The 22,463-nt window shown below is 42.8% G+C and overlaps 1 protein-coding gene across 5 annotated transcripts; it reads left to right on the plus strand.

Moving 5' to 3' along the window:
- Window positions 1–1,067: 1,067 nt before the first annotated feature.
- LOC125715276 (uncharacterized) lies at window positions 1,068–8,678 on the plus strand. 5 transcript variants are annotated; one of them, XM_048986609.1, is made up of 10 exons: window positions 1,068–1,196; window positions 2,873–2,982; window positions 4,204–4,413; window positions 4,531–5,566; window positions 5,717–5,885; window positions 5,974–6,845; window positions 6,964–7,023; window positions 7,120–7,210; window positions 7,377–7,534; window positions 8,162–8,678. In XM_048986609.1, exons 4-6 carry the CDS (start codon window positions 4,816–4,818, stop codon window positions 6,104–6,106), a joined length of 1,053 nt encoding a protein of 350 aa, XP_048842566.1. In that variant the 5' UTR covers window positions 1,068–1,196; window positions 2,873–2,982; window positions 4,204–4,413; window positions 4,531–4,815; the 3' UTR covers window positions 6,107–6,845; window positions 6,964–7,023; window positions 7,120–7,210; window positions 7,377–7,534; window positions 8,162–8,678. The 5 variants fall into 5 exon arrangements, with proteins under 5 accessions (XP_048842566.1, XP_048842565.1, XP_048842584.1 ...); XM_048986608.1 differs by having other exon boundaries at window positions 1,076–1,201; XM_048986627.1 differs by having other exon boundaries at window positions 1,076–1,201; window positions 6,775–6,845.
- Window positions 8,679–22,463: the final 13,785 nt, after the last annotated feature.

Raw genomic sequence — 22,463 nt, forward strand, 5'->3', positions numbered from 1 at the left:
TGGAGGGGAGAGGGCGGGGAAACAGGTGGACAAAGGAGGGGGGGACAACTAAGCTGTAGTGCCTCTTCACTTCACTGTGCAATACTCTTGTGCAATACTTTTGGTTTTTAGTTCAATACTGGAAATGTGCAATACTTTTGGTTTTTTGGTTTAATACTGGGAATGTGCAATTCCCTTGTATTCTCTTATTCCTATTTATTCTATTTATCCCTTTGTATTTTATTTTTCTTGTATCTATATATGTATATATATATGTATATATATAACATTTGCTCACGTTGTTATTTTTATTTTTTGTAACTTCTGTCGGTGCTGTGCTCTTGGAATCCGAATTTCCCAGAGGAATCTACCCGAGGGATTAATAAAGTTTCTATCTATCTATCTATCTATCTACACTATAGGAGACTGATGCTGTTTAAGTACTCGAGGGGATGACCCCTGCAATGAAATGTGTAACATTTCAAGATGTATATTTTAAAAGAATGAAGTGCCTGGACAGTAAGGGGGCATGGTATCGGATGGTGGAATGTCGAACAGGTTTGTTAGAGGGTTAGAGGAGGCAGAAATATGTTGATGTCCTGCTCAATGGCTTTGAATATGTCTGTCCAGAACTCAGATAATCGAGAGAGCAGAGCCAAACATAGTTCTATCTCCTCTAAAATTGATTTCAATAATCTTTTTTAATTATTATTTTAAAACAACTTTATGTTGTTGTGTTTCACGGCATATTAGCAGACCACCTTAAGTGGGTCCGCCTTAAATTTTGAGTTTGTGTGATCGCTGTTGATTGGCAGCTAAACTGCTGGTAAACTGTGTACAGACGTATTACGTTCGAATTGCAGAGAAAAAAAAATCCTGGTAGCAACATTGTGCAGTATGAGCGAACCATTTCACCAAAAAAAGGGGAAGCAAGGCAAGATGTGGCTGCAGCGGTCCGCAGACTGATCAAATTCAAACCTCCTCCTAAAGAAACAAAGAGCGACATTACATTGCGGGATGACGTCACCTGAAAATGACCAATAGCGCGGCGCGCTGCTGAGCTGCATGCCAACCGCTCTTTTTTTCATGCAGGAGACTCAAGTTGGCTTCGCTAACGGACACAGTTTTGAACTCGTATATTAGCGCCATTTATAGCTGCTTGGACCACAGCATCTTCGGAATTTGTAGACATCCTGGCAGTTTACAATTAGTTCAAGGTGAGGTGTGTACATGCAACATCAAGTTAGCCCTGTTATAAAAATCCACCAGCCCAGCGTTTATAGATAATTTTAGCAGTTTGTTTTTTATGAGTGAGGTTGTGAATTTAGTTAGCATTTGTGAGTTGAGTTAGCATTACTGTCGCGAGGGAAGCATTGCTCTGGATTAGTTTCTGTGTTTGGCGTGCTTAATTCGCTAGGGAGGAATTACCAAAGTACATGGAGTTATGTTAACCTGTAATTTCTGTGGTAAGGTAGTTCAGTCATCAAGGGGCTACGTGCTTCATTGTAAACTGCATCGGAATGAGCCACGTTGTTTCTTTCGGTGTATTGAAGCAGGCTGTAAGCAGGCATACACCAGGTATGGCGCGTTTAAGGCTCATTTTTACCGAAGACACTCTGCCCCCACCCATGTCACTGGTGTGGCGGTGGTTTCTTCATTTACATGTGCAATGGCGATGTGCGAACGTCAGTGTCAGAACTCTAAAGAGTTAATAGCTCATCTGAAGAGCCATATTGTGGAAGGACACGTGGTCACTTGTCCAGTAAGAGGATGCACAAATACCTTTAGAGTTAAATCATCTTTTACTGCTCACATGTCACGTAAACACAGAGAGTTTTCAGACAGCAGCATTGGTGATTTATATAGAGATTCTGCATGTCAATCATCATCTGTTCCAACCACATCAGATGACTTTGTACCCTTGTTTTCCGAGCCTGCTGCACAGTCTATTACAGATAACATGGAAATGCCCCCTGAATTCTGTGATCTTTTTCTGAGAAACGTTTCACTGTTCTACTTAAAATTGCAGGGTCAGTTTCTACTGCCTGCTTCAACCATACAGAACATTGTGGAGGAAATGCAGAACATACATGAGTTCGGACAGACATACAGTTTGGGTAAACTTGCATCACTGTTAAAAGATGACACATCATTATCAGAGGAGGACATCAACAAAGTCTGCGAGTCTGTCAAAAGCTATGATCTTTTTTCTGCATGTCATACCGGGCCATTGAGGACAGTGCACTCCAGAGCTCAGACCTTTAAAAAAGCCTTCAACTATGTGGAACCAAAGAAAATATTTTTAGGGAGAGATGAAAACAGAAAAGATAGGTTTGCCTATTATGTGCCTTTAAGAGAGACTTTGAGATGTCTGCTAGAGTCTTATCTGTGGCAGAAATCAGAAGAGCCCTCTACTGAGCCTCCTGCTGATGTTCTGTGTGACATAAGTGATAGTAAGCTGTTTAAATCAAATGATTTTTTTGGTCAAAACCCATCATGCCTCAAGCTAGTACTCTACCAGGATGCCTTTGAAGTCGTTAACCCTTTAGGCTCTGCAAGGACAAAACACAAGGTATTAGCTGTATATGCATCAGTGGCAAACTTGCCACTTCATGTACGCTCAGACACAGATCACATGTCTCTTGTCTTACTGTGCAGGGAGAAAGATTTTAAAGAGTTTGGTCATGCTAATGTGTTCTCTGAATTACTAGCAGACTTGAAAGAATTGGAGGACAGTGGGATTGTTGCATCAGATGAAACTAGAGTCAAAGGAACTTTGTTTTGCATTGCTGGTGATAATCTGGGTTCTCACTGTATTGGTGGCTTCACTGAAAACTTTAGTTCTTCAAAGTACTTCTGCAGGTACTGCCTGATAACGAAATCTGAATTTCAGGGTGCTGACCCAAATCTGTGTGGACCAGAACGTACCAAAGAGAACTACAACTCTGCTGTTGATCGCCTCCAGATTGACAATACACCAGACGTCGAAGGAGTGAAGTTCAGGTCAGTGTTCAATTCACTGAAATACTTCAACGTTTGTATGCCAGGCTTGCCACCATGTCTAGGTCATGATATCTTTGAGGGAGTTTTGGCTTATGATGTGGCACTGTATCTGAAATACTTCATAAAGAAAAAAGCATGGTTCACTTACTCCACTCTGAACCTACGCATCAAACAGTTTAGTTACCATGCGTCTGATGCTTCTACAAAGCCATCTGAGGTCAGTCCTCAAGCAGCTAAACTCTCAGGACAGGCTATACAGAACTGGAACTTCCTCCGATTGCTGCCTCTCATAGTTGGTGACATAGTGACAGACCCCACAGATGATGTGTGGAACTTAACTCTGCAGCTGAAAGATATTGTAGACATGGTGTGTGCTCAGAAAATTTCAGTGGCTCAGGTAGCATATCTTGATATTCTTATTCAAGAATATTTAGAGTCAAGAAAAGCTCTGTTCCCAGAATGCAACCTGAGACCAAAACACCATTTTCTACGCCATTACCCAGCACTGATTCTGAAATTTGGCCCACTGATAAGATTATGGACAATGCGCTTTGAAAGTAAGCACAGTTATTTCAAGAGGTGTGCCAGAAATCTGAAAAATTTCAAAAACCTCTGCCATACACTCTCTGAAAGACATCAGATATTTCAAGCCTATCTTGCAGCAGGGTCATTGTGTCAATCTGTCTTGAAAGTCAAAGATGGTTCTCCATTTTACTCAGTGCTGTACAGTAAAGCCATTCAAGAAGCAGTTCAAATGTTTGACTTTACTGAAACCAATACAAAGGTCACAGTAGAAACGATGTACAAGGGAACACAGTACAAGAAAGGACACTTCCTTGTCACAGGGGGCTCTGACTCTGTTGAGTTTGGTGAAGTAGTTCTCATTTTGATTAAGAATGACAGTGTTTATTTTCTGGTGTCGGTGCACGTGACAGAATACCATTCTCAGTATCATCTGCACTCAGTGAGAAAGGAAAAAGAAAAGATGCAGTGTGTGAACATCATTGACTTAATTGATTTCTATCCATTAACATCTTACATGAAGTATGGGTACCAAATGGTTCCATTGAAACACAGTGTGCTGTCACAATAATGGGGCTGTTAGTTTGGTACTTACGAAACACTGTATAAAAGTGTAGTATCAAGCAAGATCAGCTTCATATTTTAAGACCAAAGGTACCATTTGGTGTAAATTGACCTTTATTCACATTCTTTTATCAGACATCTCGGAAATGGGGGACAGCATAAGGAGTTCCATTACTAAGGTGCTGCCGGACCTGTCTGCCTTAATCCTTGAAATTGTACTAGAGACACTACAATCATTAGGAGTGGAGACATCTGAGGACTTGCAGTTCATCAGTGAGACTGATCTGAACTCTGTCCTGAGACCAGTTCAGGCAAGAAAACTGCTGGCTGCTTGGAAACAAACCAGTAAGTATTATGATTTCATTGCACAATAGCCATGAAGGGCTTTCTGTTTTTTCTATTATGCTTTGGCCAAGGTCCAAGAAGTACAATTAATCTATCGTTTGTGATATTGATTTACAGCACCAAATATGGAAATTTCAAGCCAGGCCAGCATATCGTCTCCATCTTCTTGCTCCTCATTTTCTGCCTCACCCAGTCCAATATATTCTCTAGACTGGGTAGATAACTTTAGAATTCCAAGTGAAGATTTTCCAGAAGACTTGATCCAGTGTCTTCAGAGAGAGAAAAGACCAAAGCCTGGATTGCGGAGGGAGATGATCCGCATTATTGTGAAGGAGATGATGAAAGCCTGTGCCTCTCCAAGTAGAAGAGCCTCGACTGAAATTGCAAAAAAAACTGGTTGCGATGTATCCCAAGTCACTGCAGGATGTCATAGAGGGGGAAGTGGTAGGACAGGGGTACCACTCTTTGGTAAAACAGATTCAGGCACGAATTGAAAATGTGAAGAGGTCTACTTCACCAGTGTTACAGAAGCGCAAACAGGGAGGATCAGATGACACCGATGAAGTCACACCTGAAAAGCGAGCATCTGTTCAAGACACATATGGCTGCATAAAGTGGGACATGAAGTTTTTGCCAGTCAGTGAGACACTGGAAACCCAGCAGGAGAAGAAGGAACGTATGAAGATTCTCAGTGAACAGACAAGCTTCAGTCATGAAGAAGTAAAAACTCTAATGAAATGCACCTACTACTCTCAGCGCAAAGCAATAAACAGCGGAGCAGACATGCAAACCCTCAAAGAAGAGTGGCCTTATTTGTTTCAGGCGATTGGAATGACAGTCCATTTTGAAGAACTTACTGGGGTACCGCTGAAAGAGACTTTCCTCACCAGTCTAGAAAAGAAGGGAAAACGGCTTCTGGACTTTCTGAAAACCACTTGTGCAGACAAGAGCAAGCGTGTCTTGGAGGCTGTCATAGAACTGCAGAGGGGACAGCTGAAGGGCTGCTCAGAAGACCTGAAAGATATGATGCTCCTCCTCCTCTCCTATTTCGATGAAAAAGAGGAGACCCTCTTCCACTATGCTGATGAAACATGTCTGGCAAAAGAAGTCCAAGTGGAAAGCCTGCCTGTGACACCATGTATCATTGGTTGTGGTGAGTTGAAAATCAGTACAAGTGCACCGAACCTAAGCTAATGCAAGGATACACTATATTAAATGTCTGCACTTTCACTATTTTAAGACACATTTGAATGGTAAAGGGGGTTTTACAGTTAATTCTTTTACACTTGTATTTCATTCCAAGGATCCTCCTGCTTTGCATCGAGACTGTTCATGCTCAGCATTGACCACAAAGTTGTAAATGACCAAATGACTGACTTCATCTCTGCAATCTGTCTGATGCTTGGTAGCTACTACTGCCTGAACATCCACTATCCCCTGGAACTTGGCTCCACACTTGAATTCCTTCAGAGGTAATTCTTTTACTTTTCCCTTGCCTTTCCCTTTCTTTTTTTTCTTCATTGTATTAGTGTTTTATTATGGATTATTGTGTTTATCAAGGTGTTTCTTCAACATTAACCCAGAGAAGGGAACAAAAGTTGAAAAAACTAAGAAGAAGACACTGCATGTGAACCCAAGAGTACTCACCCTCATCGCCGATCTCTCTGATCACGAGTGGCGAGAGACTGTTTAAAGACATTTTGAACAGATCGGTACAGTCAGCTTAACTGTACCTTGACTGGGAACTACTGTGTTGTTTATGTTTTCAGTTATCCCAGCTGATATTGAGTACTGTACTCTTACCTGATTTCTGTTATCACAGGCATGCTTTTCAGAGGTTTTTACCATATATCTTTAAACAATCCCTCTAACTAGGGATTGTTACTGAGAACTGTACTTTTGATGTTTCAGAGATGTTCTATATTCTATACAAGAGTTTAAACTATTTGAATTTTGTATTGCCCTAATTAGCAAACAAGTTAAGTGTTGCACTGAACTGTTAACATTGAAATTTAAACAGCACTGTCTGTTACAAACATTACTTTACGTTACATTGACTTTAACTGTTATTATAGCATTTTGTAGCTGTACGTTTCTGCAAAAGTGATGTCACAAGCTTATGTGTTTGTTCAAATTCATGTTTTCCTGAAAATGGTTAATATACATTTGTTAGTTGACTTTAAGTGTAGAGCTTAAGCAGTTTTGGCTTTCTTTTTTCATAATGCCAGGAGAAGCTTTACATGCTTGTTTTGCCTTTATTTGTTTAAAGCAATATATTTGACTAGCAGCAAGTGTGTGGAGGTCAAAATATGTTCAAGACAATAAAAATGTCAGTGAAGGACATCTGAAATTTTGTTGCAGTGGTTTTCTGATGCATGTGTTTTAAGGGTTAAGGGTGGTGGCACAGCTAAGACCCAAGAGTCTCTTTCAAGGTTAGTAAAGTAAACAGATTCAAGAAGATATTTTACACATTTCTCTGTTGTCTGTCTCTAAATCTTATTTTGTCTTTATTATGATTAAAAATGTTTGTTTTGTTCCTGCCCTTTTCAGACACTGAATTTGAGCAGAAACCATAAGGATACTCAAAGGACCTGTGACTCTCAGGAAATGGTGAGATTTCAGGTCATAATCTTTTTTTCTTTTTTTTCCATTAAATTCATTTTCCTTTTTCCCTTTACAACATTGCTGTTTTGTTTTTGTAAACAGCATCAAATGAGAGTGACAGATGAAACAGTTTCAAGACAATGGCAGGTAAAGCATGCTGAAGATTGAAACAAACCTTGGCTGGAAATATTTGGTATGTGTTTTACCGTAAATCAAATTGTTGAAAAACATTCAGCTACACTGCAACACAGGGAAACTTGATTTGCACTTATTTTGTTACTTAAATTTCTTGTCTCATTATTCTTGTCAGTTATTATTGTTTATGGTGTATGCCCTTTTTGTTTTCTTTCTGAATGCAGAAGGTATCTAGCCGGTCCACAATGAAAGTTTCGTTGCCCCCCATGAGTCTTCTGGCAGAAATGATGGTGCCTGTATTCTTTGGTTTCCCTAAACATCACACCCTGCCTGTTTATACGAGGCTCTTCAATTAAGTCTGCACCCAAAGATTCAATAAGAGGTAAGCAGTGGTATTATTCAAGTTTTGCTAAAGAAAGATGGACAGGAGACACTAATCTTAATCAGCCGAGCTCAGGTTCATGTCCAGGTGAGCAGTTTCATACGCTATAAAATGTAGATTGAATGATAGGTCTCATCACCATGCATTCAGCCATTAACTTCAAGTTCTATGATAAATCAATAGGAAACTTAAATACGTTTTCAAACAAATTATGATTGTGATTAGGGCTGCGTTGTGTATGTATCACTTTTACATAAGTAGATTTAAAGGATAACTATTGCCAAAACGCAACCTGGGCTGTTTTATTTTTACTGTATCGATTTTGATGCGCTCAAATTTATGCCCCTAGTATTCCCATTCACCGGCTATTGACCACAAAACAAAATCACGGTCAATCTCAAAAACGGCTCGTTTGTCATAATTATGCTTTTAGATATATGTTTGTCTCGTTTACAGTAAAAAAAATAACAGCCCAGGTTGCATTTTGACAATAGCTACCCTTTAAGAACTGTATATTTTACACTTAAGAAATCATTTATCATTAGATCTGTTTTTGGCAGCACATTTTGTTCATTTCTGTGCATTTTGCTCAAGCACTGATCAAACTTTGTCCATTTTTTGCTGCAGAGGGGATCCTGTCAGTCCAAAGTGAACTCCTGATGGACATTGAAGTACTCCTGCAGAGCTTGTATCTTCGACACCATGCGCATTAGAAACTCCACTGAGTCCTTTCCTTCACTAAGGCAGGACCCAGTGACTCATTACTGTTTATAGGGGCAGGTAATTTTTTGTTTCATGTTTATTCATTCCTCCATGGATTACCAGCCATATATATGGACACATGCTGTATTCTCAAGATCTATGCTGTTTGGTAGGAATAGAGAAAATGATATGTTTAGTCTGTTTTCAAATGGTATGTCAAATTTTCTCATTGTTTATCAGTAATGTTCACTACCTTGGTTATATATGAGCATCTTTAGATTTTTCTATATTTAGCAGTTGCAAATGTAAAATGTACAGTAAACTATTTATGTTCCTCATATTGTACTGTATTTTTAGCGGTAAAATACCGGCAGCTGTGGTTGCCAGGAATTTACCGTAAAATGTATCTGGTCAAAATAAAATGCTGTAATTTGTTATACAATTTCACTGTGTTTTTTACTGTCAAAGGTTTTAATAAGGTTTAACATATTTCTGTTATTTTTACAGTTATTTACAATAATAGGGTCTATCCTATCACTGTTAAATTAACAACAAATTACTGTAAATATTATTATATTATAACTTTTTTTTTACTGCAAATATCCGTAAAAAGCTATGGAAAGTTGCATTTTTTACATTAAATTGCTGTATAATTGACAAATATATTTGTTTTTTTCTACCATGATTTTGGTAAAATAATACGTGGTCTACCTTAAAATTTAGGGTTACAAAACCAGTATACCGTATTGTCTTTTACAGATTCCACATTTTTTTCACGGTATATTCCTGGCAACCACAGCTGCCAGTATTTTACCGTAAATTTGACAGTTTTTTTTTTACAGTGTACGTGGAACAATACCCGCATCGTGGATTTTTCTGTATGAAATGCTTAAAGACTGATTTTGTCCTTGTCGTCCCCCCAAGACACTGCCGATGATGAATTGTTGATCGCTGCGGCTGAAAAAATTGAAGCGGGTATAGCGACGGCAGAAACTTCAACCGACGGCGCACAGAGCGAACCTGAAGAACAGTTGGAATCTACGCCGCCGGGTACTCCTACTACAGGGGTTGTGACCCCGGACCAAGGGTTCCCAGCAAGCGGTGATCCAGCGACCACATCCCGGGCCTTATCGGGACCCCTGCAGAGGACGCAAGATTGGAATATTGACCAATTAACACCTTGGCAGTGGCCGGTTGCGAGCTCCCTGGACGGTGCTGTATCCCGGGCTGGGAGGCTGAAGGGGCTCAAGGTAGCTTTTTTCCTTTTTCAGGATCAAATGTGTGATTTTTTGGCGAATTTGTCTGATCAGATATAAAGAATAAGCACAGACATGGCAGAAAACTGGAGGCAGTGGAGTTTTGACGGGGGTAGAAGCATGCATATAAATGATGACGACGATGGTGAAACGCCGCTGAACCCCGATCTGCTTCGGCTGATTGATGAACTGAATGACGGACCACCGGCTGAAATTAACCCCTACATGCTCGCCTTAATAAATGATTTAAATGAGAATGGTGCTCATGAAGCGGTTGAGGCTATGGACTATGTTAATATGGGTGACGCTATAGGCGATGTAGACGGGTGGCTACCAAATGCTGATGTGTCGAAGAATGTGGAAATGGCTGACGACCACGCGGCTGACAGCGGACCGGACAACGATGTGCAAATGCTTGACGCTGATGACGGATCGGCCATGTACGCTGAACTGCATCAGATGATAGCTGAACTGAATGGTGAGCAACCGGGTGAATTTAACCCCATTTTACAAAACTTCTTAAATGATTTAAATGATGAAGATGGAGCGGCGGTGGAACCAGAAATTATGGACATTGATAATGTGGTACAACAACATGGTGGGGGTGCAGCTGATGTTGATGTTAATGTAATACGTAGACCACTGTTTAACAACACCGAGATAAGGCAACGCTTTCACTTTGAGGGGATTGAGCATGATGACATAGTAGATGTCTACAGGGCCGTTATACAGACATTCCAAAATTTGGTTGACAGAGTGAACGCTTTAGCGGGTCCGGGGGATATCATACAGGTGGAACTGCAGGGGAATTCAGTGACTAATAACACAGCTATACATGTTAGAGGCGAGATCGATCTAAATGATCTGCTATTGATGGTAGACAACCTTACACAGAGTAATGCCGAGGTTTTCAGCGATGAAACGCTGGAGCTGGTCGTGCAGATTATTCATAATCGAAATGGTGGCGCGGCCAAACGACAGAAATTAACAAAACTTTTAAAATCTGACATTTTGCAAAAGAAGCTCAGGTGCCTTATTGTTTCTGAAAACTCGGGCAATAATCTGTGCTTTGCTTACTGCGTAGTCCACCTCTTAAACCCTGACATGTCACATGAGATTGCGGAGATAGAAGCTAAACGTTTACAGGAATCAGTCGGTCTAACTGTTGCTGACATGGTTTCATTCTCAAACATAGCAGAGTTTGAGCGAATGCTTGGGGTCAAAATCGTTGTATGGTACCGATGTGACAAGTCTGACATTTTTAAGAAATTTCAGACAAACCCCGAGCCTCGTAATAAAACAATCTTTCTGTACCTTCAAGATCAGCATTATTTCGGTATAAAAAGCTTGACGTCGTTTTTTGGGGAATCTTACGTCTGTGATTATTGTTATGCCTCATTCAGTATTAAAACAGGGCACAAATGTGAGTATTACTGCAACGTTTGTCTCAGTCCCGAGTGCCATAAGCATCGCACAGCATACATACATTGTGAGGACTGCGGGTCGTTCTGTCGATCGCGGTATTGTTTCGAGCAGCACAAAATGTCAAAACAGCAACCAGGCGGCACTGGTGTACGCAGCTTGTGCGACACAGTCAAGTATCGTGACAAGTGTAACAATCGGTACACCGTCACAAAAAATAACCAAAAGGGTCAGAAGTGTAAGCCAAATACCAGATGCGCTTTTTGTAAAGAGGACTTGACCCCTGACTGTGAGCATCAGTGTTTTATCGAGCCAGTAAAAACTGAGGCCTTGACAGACCGCTATGTATTTTACGACTTTGAATGTAGACAAGATGAGGGGACGCACATTGCTAATTACATCTGCTGCATTGACTTTGAGGGAAATTGTTGGACCGCTAAGGGGGATGGCTGTGTGGCGGAATTTTTCAAAAAGTACCGCAACCGTAAATACAAGGGGTACACATTTATAGCGCACAACTCTAAAGGCTATGATAGTTACCTTCTCATGAAATATTTAGTTGAAAATGGCATCACACCCCACATTATCACACAGGGCAGCAAACTGCTCTGTGTGTCAGACGAGGACTTTAGCCAAAGATACATTGACTCCCTCTGCTTTCTGCCCATGAAGCTGAGCGCATTCCCCGCCGCTTTGGGTTTTGAGAGCGAAAAGAAGGGCTATTTCCCACATTTTTGGAACACCGTAGAAAATCAAAATTACGTCGGTCCCTACCCGCCAACAGAGGCATACGGTGTGCAAACCATGATGGAGAAGGAAAAGAGAGAGTTTATGGAGTGGTACGGTACTGTTGCGGGAGAGGTGTTTGACTTTAGAAAAGAAATGGCAGAGTACTGTAAAAATGATGTTGTCATCTTGAGAGAGGGTTGTCTCAGGTTCAGGGGTGAGATTATAAACAGTTGTAATCTAGACCCCTTTCAATGTGTCACCATTGCCTCAGTGTGCATGAAGCAGTTTTGCATGAGTTTTTTGCCTGAAAATACCGTCGCTCTAACCACTCCAGATAATTACATCAAGCGACAAAAGGCATACTCCACACCATCTATTCAGTGGCTGGAATACATCGCGCATAGCGAAAAACTAGAGATTCAGCACGCGCTCTGTAGAGGGGAGGTGAAAATGGGTCCCTACTACCTCGACGGCTATGCCGAAATCGACGGGGTTCGTACGGCGTACGAATTTGCGGGGTGTTTTTTTCACGGGTGCCCAGAATGCTTTGATTCAAACGCACTGAATCCTGTAACAAAACTGCGTTTTGGGGACATGCATCAGCAGTTTCAGGATAAAATATTTGCCCTTAAACACACGTACAACCTCAATGTACATGTTATTTGGGAACACCAGTGGGGCAAAATGAAGGCTGAAAATGCAAATGTACAGGCATTCTTGAGGGAATTTGACTTTCCAGAGCGCATCGACCCTCGGGACGCTCTGTTTGGCGGCAGAACTAACGCCTTGCAATTGCACTACAAAGCAGAGGGCAACGAGCGTATACATTACTACGACTTCACGAGCCTTTACCCCTCTGTCAACAAGTTTAAGGAGTACCCGGTAGGCCACCCCGTAATCATTTACCGCGATTTCGACAGTGTGGAAAACTATTTTGGGTTGATCAAAGCCAAGGTTTACCCACCGAGAGGTCTTTACCTGCCGGTTCTGCCTTACAGGTCCGGCGGTAAACTCATGTTCACACTTTGCCGAACATGCTGTGAAACTGAGACGCAAGGGGTCTGCAATCATTCAGATGAGCAGAGAGCTCTGAGCGGTACGTGGTGCAGTATCGAAATCAACAAGGCTGTTGAAAAGGGCTACAAAATTGCCAAGATTTACGAGGTCTGGCATTTCCCCGATAGGACAGACACACTCTTTGCTGACTATATTAACACCCATTTAAAGGGAAAACAGGAGGCTTCGGGTTATCCCTCTTGGGTAAAGAGTGCTGAGGATAAAGAGAGATACATACAGACCTACTTTGAGAAGGAGGGCATCCGCTTGAACCCCGAAAACATCGGGGTGAACAAAGTGAAACGCCAAATTTCCAAATTGTTTTTAAACAGTCTTTGGGGAAAATTTGGTCAGAGGATAAATCAGGCAAGTACGACGCTCATCAAAGACCCCGATGAGTTTCTCATGTTCATTTTTTCAAAGCTGGTCAATGTGTCTCACTTTTCCTTTTTGAATGACAATGTGGAAATGGTCCAATGGCGGAACATAAAGGTGTTCCCTAACACGCCGCGGCACGTCAACACGTTTATTGCGGCGTTCACTACCGCGTATGCAAGGCTCGAGCTGTACAACCTCATGGATCGCTTGGGGCGGCGTACGCTGTACCATGATACAGACTCTGTCATTTTTGTCAGCAAGCCGGGGGACTGGATGCCACCTTTGGGTGACTTTCTCTGTGAGCTGACAAGCGAGTTGGACCCAGATGATCACATTGTGGAATTTGTTTCAGGGGGCCCCAAAACTTATGGGTACAGAACCGCAAAAAGTAAAACAAACTTGAAAGTTAAGGGAATAACGCTGCACAACACCAATTCGAAAGTTGTCAACATCGCATCCCTCACAGAGTTAGTTCACGATTTTTTGAGTAACCCACGTGACCCCCCTCGAGAGATCAGGACATCTACGCAGCAAATCTTGAGGGATAAAAGGGGGTTCCTTTTGAAAAATAAGACAGTCAACAAGTGTTTCAAGGTTGTGTACACCAAGCGGCAGCTACTGCCTGACTATTCCACACTGCCTTATGGATTCTAGTGACGGGTTCGACAATAGGCTTCAGCACCCATTCTCGTGCATTATATCGGGACCGAGCAACTGTGGCAAGTCTTATTTCATTAAAAGACTGCTTGAGAATGTGGATTGTACATTGTCCAGAGTGCCTGAAAACGTCGTATGGTGCTATTCTTGCTGGCAACCATTGTATGATGATTTGTTGTGCAAAATAAAAAATATTAAATTTGTGTAAGGAATCCCAGAGTCTCTGTGTGACGATGAACTTTTACCATCAAATAAAATTAATTTGATCATCATTGACGACCTTATGGAAAAAGCCAGCGATAACGGCGAGGTGGAAAAAGCTTTTACCAAGTACACGCATCACAGAAATCTAAGCGTCATATATCTGGTGCAGAATCTTTTCTTCCAAGGTAAGAAGAGCCGGACCATCAATCTCAACGCTAATTATATCGTATTATTTAAAAACCCCCGAGATAAATTACAGACGAGTGTATTGGCAAGGCAGATGTACCCGCGGCATTCAAAATTATTTCTAGAAGCTTTCGAAGACGCTACAAAAGTCCCTTACGGATATCTATTGGTGGATTTAAAAGCCGTGACACCCGAGGACTGTAGGCTCAGAACAGGAATGCTTCCACCCGAGTGGCCGGCTGCTTACGTGCTCAAGAAAAAATAATAATGTCGGCTCGTATAAAAAGAAATTGGAGTGACCTGAAAGCTTTATTTGACAGTAACGCCAGACAGAGAAAGAAAATTTTAAAGACGGCATCTCCGGGTTTGCTGAACACTCTTTGTGAAATAGCTTTGAACGTGCTGTGCGGCAAGATCCCGTTAACCAAAGCCCAGATTGTACAACTAAAAAAGCAAAAGAGCGGCATTAAACTATTGGCAAACAAATGGGCATCGTTTAAAAAAAAGAAGAAGGCTATTATACAGACCGGTGGGGGATTCATTCTACCACTGCTAAGTGTCGCCATACCGTTTCTCACCAGTCTTTTTCAACGGAGCTAAGTAAATGGAACACGCTAGGAAAATGTATCTGGTCCCTAAGGCACAGCTTGAAAAACTGCATAATGCCACATCTCCTAAAGATACGATAAGACAGACTGCCGAAAGCGAATTGGACATTGCAATACGCAACATTTTATCAAGAACGGATGTTGCTGACCACGAAAAGGTCCGCTTGTACACAGAGGTGCTACAGAGATATTTGACTTTGGCCAAGCAAGGTGATAATGAGCCCTTATCATTAACACTTCCTCCTGAAGACCCTATAATAGATAATGCTGTGGCGGCACGTGCCACCGTTGCTGGGGATTCCATTATGGATGAAGTCATTAAAAATGTTGCTTCGCGTAACAAGAAAAAGGCTGAATATATAATGGGTAAAATGCTTGAAAACTCTGCCGTCACTGCGTGGAATCCGCGCGGGGAGTTTGTTTTTAATGGTACAACTATCGCTGGATCCCACATGCTCGATTTGCTTAAAAACATTACCAACCCGCATAACGTGAACGAGGGGAGAAGGCCTGTGGGGTGGGGAGAATTTCTACAAGGCCTGGCTAGACTCAACATGCCTTGCACCCTCATACCTAACCAAGATGTTGGACGTCTCATAGAGTCGATCAAGAACAAGCCCCGCACCGAGGAGCGGCGTGACGGGACACCCCGAGATGGTCGGTCACCGCGAACCCCCCGGAAATTCTTAAGACCCGACTGGCTTGTGTTTTAAAATGCTTTTGTACTTACTTAATTAAAACACTCAAACGTGATATTTTGTCTTTGTGTTTTTTATTTGTCATGCACAATCTTTTTCAAAGCCTTACAACATCTCACCATCTGCATTTTGGTAAACATATTTTTCACACGATTGATATATTTAAATTTAGAAACAAAATGAGAAACCATAGCATCGTTCTTTTTTAAATCATTGCTATAAAACGATAGAATTTTGCAAAAAGAAAAGCCTCTACAGCGGTTAATTAAATAAAAAATGCAATGTTGTCCACACGTCACACTGAGATCGCTTTGAAGCTGCTTCGCGTTGCAAATGAGACGGTCACAGTGCCTTGTCATAAAAGCGTTTATGGCCCTTGGAAAGCTGGGGTGATCCGGAGGATTTCCGTACGAGTCGAAAAACTCTGCGGTGCTGTCAGTACCGATGAAAAGCGCCAGCCAGTGCTCACCGGGTGCCCAACTCGGATGTGTGTTGACGATGAAGATTGCGGGTAATTTTTCAAGTTTTACAGCCTCCAGCTCGTCACAAGCCAACACCCCATAAAAATGTCTAGCAGTCCAGCGGTTTCTGCCAAGGATGTTGGATAGCTCCAATGTGTTCATGACTAGTAGTAATCGTACAATACATTTCTCCTTTGGCTAATCTCGATTATATTGTCGAATGATGCGTAAACTATCAATGTCGCAGTCCTGGCCAGCGGCTGTCGGAACCTCATCTCCAGGCGCATATTTCTGCTTTTAACCATGGAGAGATGCTGATTACATCCCTCGTCGGGTGACAAGTTAAAGGCGTACAAAGTGTAGCCATTTATGTACTCGTTTCTGTCAACAGCGAAAGGCTCGTTTTTCAAATGTCTCCCCGTAGCCAAAATCAAACTGTAATATTCACGGGCCACGTTTCCTCGGATAAAATCTGGTTGAAAGGGTTTAGAGGGATACTGCTGGCCATCTACGTAAAGCGCTACAAATTCAGCGTCGTAATGTTGAAAATTGAAGGGGTTTCGATCGTACGCGCCCATAAAACCCATATTATCTACAAACCCGATAACTACGGTTTTAGGCAGCTGACCTAGAAACTAATTTTCTTGAGCGCAGACACGGCTACCCGCGGCCACAATAAAAGTTTTCATACATACTCTCTCGATCGGGTATTTCGCGTTGGCTGTCAGCAATGCGCTCGCGTGCCCCAGTTTGACAGCCGTCGATACAGAAACTTTTTTAACAAAGAGGGATGCCGATACTATTTTGAGCGAGTACTGCTCATCTGCATCACCGCTCATGAGGCAAAACTCATCTTTGTTTCGGACCATTTTAATTTTGACGTCGACCCCATTTAGCATTAGCCGCTCCTGAAAAAATATGTCAGAGTGTATTGGGCCCATCAAATCGAAAACGCTGCTTCTTGCCGAAAATGCGGCTCTTTTCTCTAGCCCCGCGTTAAGGCCTTGCGGGTCTGTCTCATTCATTCCTGTACTGCTGTCTTTGAAAAACAACCCGCAGGTAAACTGTCTGGAGAGCGTACCGACGCTATAATTAAGCAGGCACTCTATCATCGCTCTGTAAGGGTAAGTGTTGCTAGATTGGCTCACTAGCCGGTCACCCAGGGATACGTCCACTTGTGAGAAAATGGAGGCGATCGGGTAATTTATGACTCCCACATTTGCCCCTGCGTCAATGTTTGTACCGTTAGCTCTTGTGATCCGACACCGGAGATGCAGTAGCGTGTTGTTGAGATCTAGGTAATCTTCCCCATTACCGGCGATAAAAAACTCCAGGGGGCCATTATCAGTTAAGGCTGAGAGTGGTGGCACCTCCACGTATATATTCTTATCAATGCTTGCTTGCGTGTATGGTAATGCAAAAATATCCAATTCTGATTTCATACACTCTTCCGACATGTTGTGAATGAGGGCCATAGTTTTAGAAAATGTATCTTCTTTTCTGTGCTTTTTTGGCCACCTTCTTCTCGCGCTTCTTTTTGACTACTGTGACTCTCTTGGGTATTGCTTTGCGTTTTTTAGCGGAGGTAATTCGATCCCCAGGGGGTCTATGACGCTTGCCGCGAGCAAGGACCATGAGCCCCGAGCCCTCTTGCGGCTGTGCTGTCAATTGACCCGTCATGGCTCCTGTTACTACGTCTTTAACGATATTTTGGGCGGCCGATTTTAAATGTGGTTTCGCCATATTGAAAGTCCTTTTCAGAAATGGCACAGCCATTCTGAGGAGTCCTCGAAAAAGCCCTCCCAGACCCCCACCGTACATAACGGGGGCTCCATTGTATCCGGGTAGCCCGTTACCCGCTTTGTTTCTGTAGTATTCCACATATCTATGTGGATCTGAAAAGCCGTCGGCGCTGTACATTATTGGGGGTAGTACTGCTTTACCGGTCTGAAATGCAGTTTTACGAGCGTTTTCCCGTATCGGAAGGGTATCGCCTTGTTCTGGTCAGACTTTAACTCGATGACAATGTTATCAATGTGATTCTTGCAGAGCGACACGTAATGAATCCTGTCGTAAGATATTGTGACCATCGAGTTGTGTTCCCCCGCTATATGTACGCTCCGTAAAAGAGGCACGTGGCTGTCACCCACTCTTTGATGCTCGACAATGTCTGAATACACGTAAATCGTGTAAAAACCGGCGCTTATGTCGGCGGGGTACGGTGCCGCTGGTCTATCACCAATCTTCTGAAATACATCAGGCACAAACCCCAGCATCCGTGCAAGGTTACCTTTCGCTTTAAAGGCAACGTGCGGTGGTCCGATCATATACACTTTGTTTTTTATCACGCTATAGTCAAATTTTAGTTTTGACACTCCTAGAACCGCATTCGTCTCACTGATTAGTTTTTCAATATCTCGGTAATACCCCGCCTTTAGCTTGTACTGTAGGGTCGACGGTATCGACATCCATCCTGTCACGTAAAATAAGGTGTCTTCTTCTTCTACCAGCGTATCCCATGTACGCGGGTAATGGATTTCAGCTAGGCCTACTTCCCATTTACCATTCAGTTCAATCGGCTTGGCTAGTTTTGTAGTGTAGCTCTATATGGTATTGTGTGGGAAAACATCCATAGACGCATTGCTTGGGAGCGTGACATAAAAGCCGCTTTCCTCCATGGCCGCTTTTGGTGGAACTGAACACTACAAACACGCCCCGTCGCACTTATATGTCAACTACTTGTTTAGCAGGAACCCAGCTGTTAAATTTGTCTGGCCATCCCTGCCATTTCACTAAAAACATTTTTTTACCACGCTGCGTCTTTTCCGCAACGATTTTCTCAACTTTGAAGTTTTTGTCTTTGTCTAGTCTGATCTTTTGTAGCTCTTCGGCGTAAAATGTCCCCTCTATGATTTCGCCATCATAATCTTTTAACCTATACACCGGCGGTGCTCTAGGTAGATGTTCGGCGACGGTAAAGTACTCGTCCGTAAAAGTTTGCTCGTATCCTTTGGTGGATTTTCCCCGTGCTTTAGACACCCTGACCACATCTCCAATTTTAAACTTATAGCGGTGCTTTTTAGATGTACTCGGCATCAAACCATAAATGTTGTTGAAGACATGGGCCGCATTCTGTGCATTTACCTCAACCGGTTTCATTTTAATGGTGCTGTGGTGGGTGTTATTGTACGCTCTTGCTAGGTCTTGTACAATGTCCACATACCTTCTTGTATTATAAGCTGTAAAATAACGCCACATTCGTGTCTTTAATGTTCGGTTAAACCTTTCCACTACAGACGCTTTGACATCGTTACCAGTGGCGAAATGTATTATTCCATGTTTCTCGGTAAGCTTATGAAACGACGCGTTTTTTAGGGCTTTTTGCAGCTTTTTAGGGGTCCTGCCTTCAGAGAGAATGTTTTCAAACACTTTCTTTACCTCTGCACCCGTCTTGCTTTTAAGACATCGAACCCATGCGTATTTTGATAGAATGTCTATACATGTTAACATGTATTTAAAATCGTCATTCTGTTCCACGTAAGCCGACATGTCCACCAAGTCAGCTTGCCATTGAGAATCGATATTAGTCACAAAGACTCTGTTCCTTTTAAAGTTAAACCTGATCGGTTTATGTAATGTGTACGCATCTTCACCAGATAGCCATGTACCAACTTGTTTCTTATTTATATTACACGCACCTTCTTCTTCATCTATCAGAGATCTGTATAATCTATCGGGACCTCCAAAAGACCCAGGGTTTGATGGTGTATAATAGACACGTTTCAAGCGCTTGTCATCCATCGTGGACCTCTAGCAATAATGACAAAGTGTTTTTGAGTCAACTCATTTTATTTAGAACGCATGCAAAAATTGTCAGAAACATTTTGATCACATAGTTCAGCGTTTACACATCAGCCTGGGGTTGTTTGTATGCGTGCAAAATACAGAATTCATTATATGCGTCATCTATAGCCCCCTCGTAATCTGCCCCTTCAACTTCACGTTTCAACTCGCGCAATTTCTCCCGCACGTTTATTTCATCTTTAAGATCACACATGACAGCCTCAACAGCGCCCTGTACTTTCACTGGTGAGGGGTGGGGATTGAACACCGACACCGCTTTCGTGATGATGTGTTTAAACCATGGTCTATACAGCTTTTTGACCAACTTTTCAAAATTGTGAAAGAAGTAAAATGGCTCGGGGTCGTACAGGCACGTGTGCCGACGCTGGCTAGGATGCATCACAGAGCAACCTACACAGTCCTCCTTCAAGTCCTCCTCGATCACATGATCCAGAATGCAGGCAAGTGCCCCTTTGATAATTTTCATGGCCGAGTCAGTGATGCTCCCATCCACAACATCTTCAGACAATGACAGCGCAGCAAAACGCTCGCAGAGTTCGTCGATCGTCGGTGACGGGGACCGTGGTGTTCCCAAGAATACATGAGGGGTCGCCGCTGCAGCCTCAACCATCGATGACGGCCATTGCGCCCATGTTGGGCTCGAAGGGGGTGCCGATGAAAGGCACGGGTCGCCATACGGCCCCCATGATGCGGCCTGCTGAAGGTCAAAAGGCTCTGGTGAGTTGTCAAGTCGCAGCCCAAAAGTCGATTGCGGTATCGGTGGCCGCCGAGGGCAGGTTTCAGCGTTGTTCAGCAGCAGTCCAAAAGTATTCTCTTCTATCAGTGGCAGCGTGATCGTTTCAGGAGATGGCAGGATAGTCGAAGTTGTCTGTTTGCACGCCATTGCAAGCTGGGGAGTTGTGTCTCGTTGTCTTTGAGTGCTGGCTCACAGGAGCGATGGGTATTAATACATTTTTCACCATGGTTAAGTACAGCCTTCTCTCATCTTATTGGTTGCTACTGCCACAAATGGGGAGGGGCTAATGATCCCCCCGTCGATCTCACTTTGTTCAAACTTTTTCTCGAGTTTTATACAGATACATTCTTTATACGAGAATATGCTGCACAGAGCCCCATGCTTGCGCTGTCTCCACGGCTTGCGGGGTGCCCATGTTGGGTTTAGCGGCACTAAGTCACGGTTATGGAGCGTCGCTGGTGTCATCAAACTCATGGCTGGCACTGTCTGTATGAGACAATTTGACAATTGCTCGCCATTTGACAGTTGCTTGACGCAACGAGCTGGCTCAATAAAGGAAATGCAGCGTGGATCTACGCGCATGCGCTCGCTTAAACAAGAATTAACCGCGTTATTCCTTGATTATTGCTATCGAAAATGCTCAGACCGCTTTACTTTATTATTCACATTGGCAGAAAAGTGCTTAATTCCCTAAAAACATTACGGTTATAGGGGTTTTATTTGCTAAAACAGGCGCTCCGCCGGCGTCGCCATTTTGAAAGGGGAGGCGGCGTGGGTGCGCATGCGCCAAGCGCCGGACTAGCGATCGGCCATTCCGCCCCGCGTTGTTCAAACAGACAAGTCGCATGTGTCGGAGCTCCGGGATCGTTTCGTCCTATTTCTTCTAAAAGTTTGCCGCTTGCATGCTTTCTTCAACCTGGTAAATATAACTAAAGTCTTTCGTGTTGGTTAAATGTAATGAGTGTACTCTTCTTTTAAAATGGCGGGGTGTATGTTTGTTGGTTTCGCTTGTTTAAATTTGCTCTTCTGCTGCTTCTTTCGGGCATGTTTGTTTAAATTCACCCTGCTTTTTCTTTAAAAATAACCCTTAGGGTTTTCTTCTTTAACACATTTGGTGCTTTCTTCTTTTAAAACATTTGGGTGCTTTCTTTTAAAATACGCCGCGGTGCTTACTAACAACACAGGGCCGGACGGACGCCCCCGCTGAACGTGTATGCGCTAGCTTGCCATTATCCTGCTCTATGTTTTATTATTCCTTAAAAACGTAATTAAAAAACCACATTGATGAAATACATGTAATGTATTTTTATTCTATTAAAGTTTAATCTCCCAAACCCCCCCTATCGGCACCACGTGGCATAAGCATGTATTGATACCATATATGGGCATAAACTCTCGACCAATCAGAATCAAGGATACGCTACTTCCTCTTATGATGTCAGAAGCGGAGAATTAAGCTCCGCCCAATGTACCACCTAACAATATATTGTGAATTACCCCGGCCAACCTGCTCTTTTAAATACAGCTTTTAGCAAGTTTTGAAAGGAGGAGAAGAGCAGACCTTGCTATGCCATATCGAGTCTTTTGTGGTGAAGTGGTTTTTGCACAGAAAACAAAGCGGTGAGTTGAAGAGGAATTATATCAGTACTTTGTTTAAAACTGTGTGTAACAAGCTGTCTCTTTATTATTAGCCTACCACAATTATTCCATTCTTTCCGCATCCGCACACTTCCTTCTCTTTAACTCCTTTTCAATACCGCACAGGTTAATCGCCGCACGTCCCCCGCCAGCAAACATTACTCCTTTGCCTACCGCATGCAGGCTTCTCTTAACGACCCTCTGTCATCAACTCCGCTAACAGCCACAAAATCTCCGCCGCACGAAGCCCACTGGTAGCTGTTGAATCACATGCTTCCCCAAAACGTCGCGCTGTCAGAACACTGGGAGCTACACACGCCAACAAGTACATACT

Source organism: Brienomyrus brachyistius, chromosome 2 (assembly GCF_023856365.1).
Source record: "Brienomyrus brachyistius isolate T26 chromosome 2, BBRACH_0.4, whole genome shotgun sequence".
Classification (NCBI taxonomy): Eukaryota; Metazoa; Chordata; class Actinopteri; order Osteoglossiformes; family Mormyridae; genus Brienomyrus; species Brienomyrus brachyistius.

Bases quoted from the DNA above. Each gene is read 5' to 3' on its own strand.
- LOC125715276 (XM_048986609.1), top strand. From the start codon at position 4,816: ATGTATCCCAAGTCACTGCAGGATGTCATAGAGGGGGAAGTGGTAGGA. The intron at 5,567-5,716 runs GTGAGTTGAAAA...TTTCATTCCAAG, and splicing joins ACCATGTATCATTGGTTGTG to GATCCTCCTGCTTTGCATCG. The intron at 5,886-5,973 runs GTAATTCTTTTA...GTGTTTATCAAG, and splicing joins ACACTTGAATTCCTTCAGAG to GTGTTTCTTCAACATTAACC.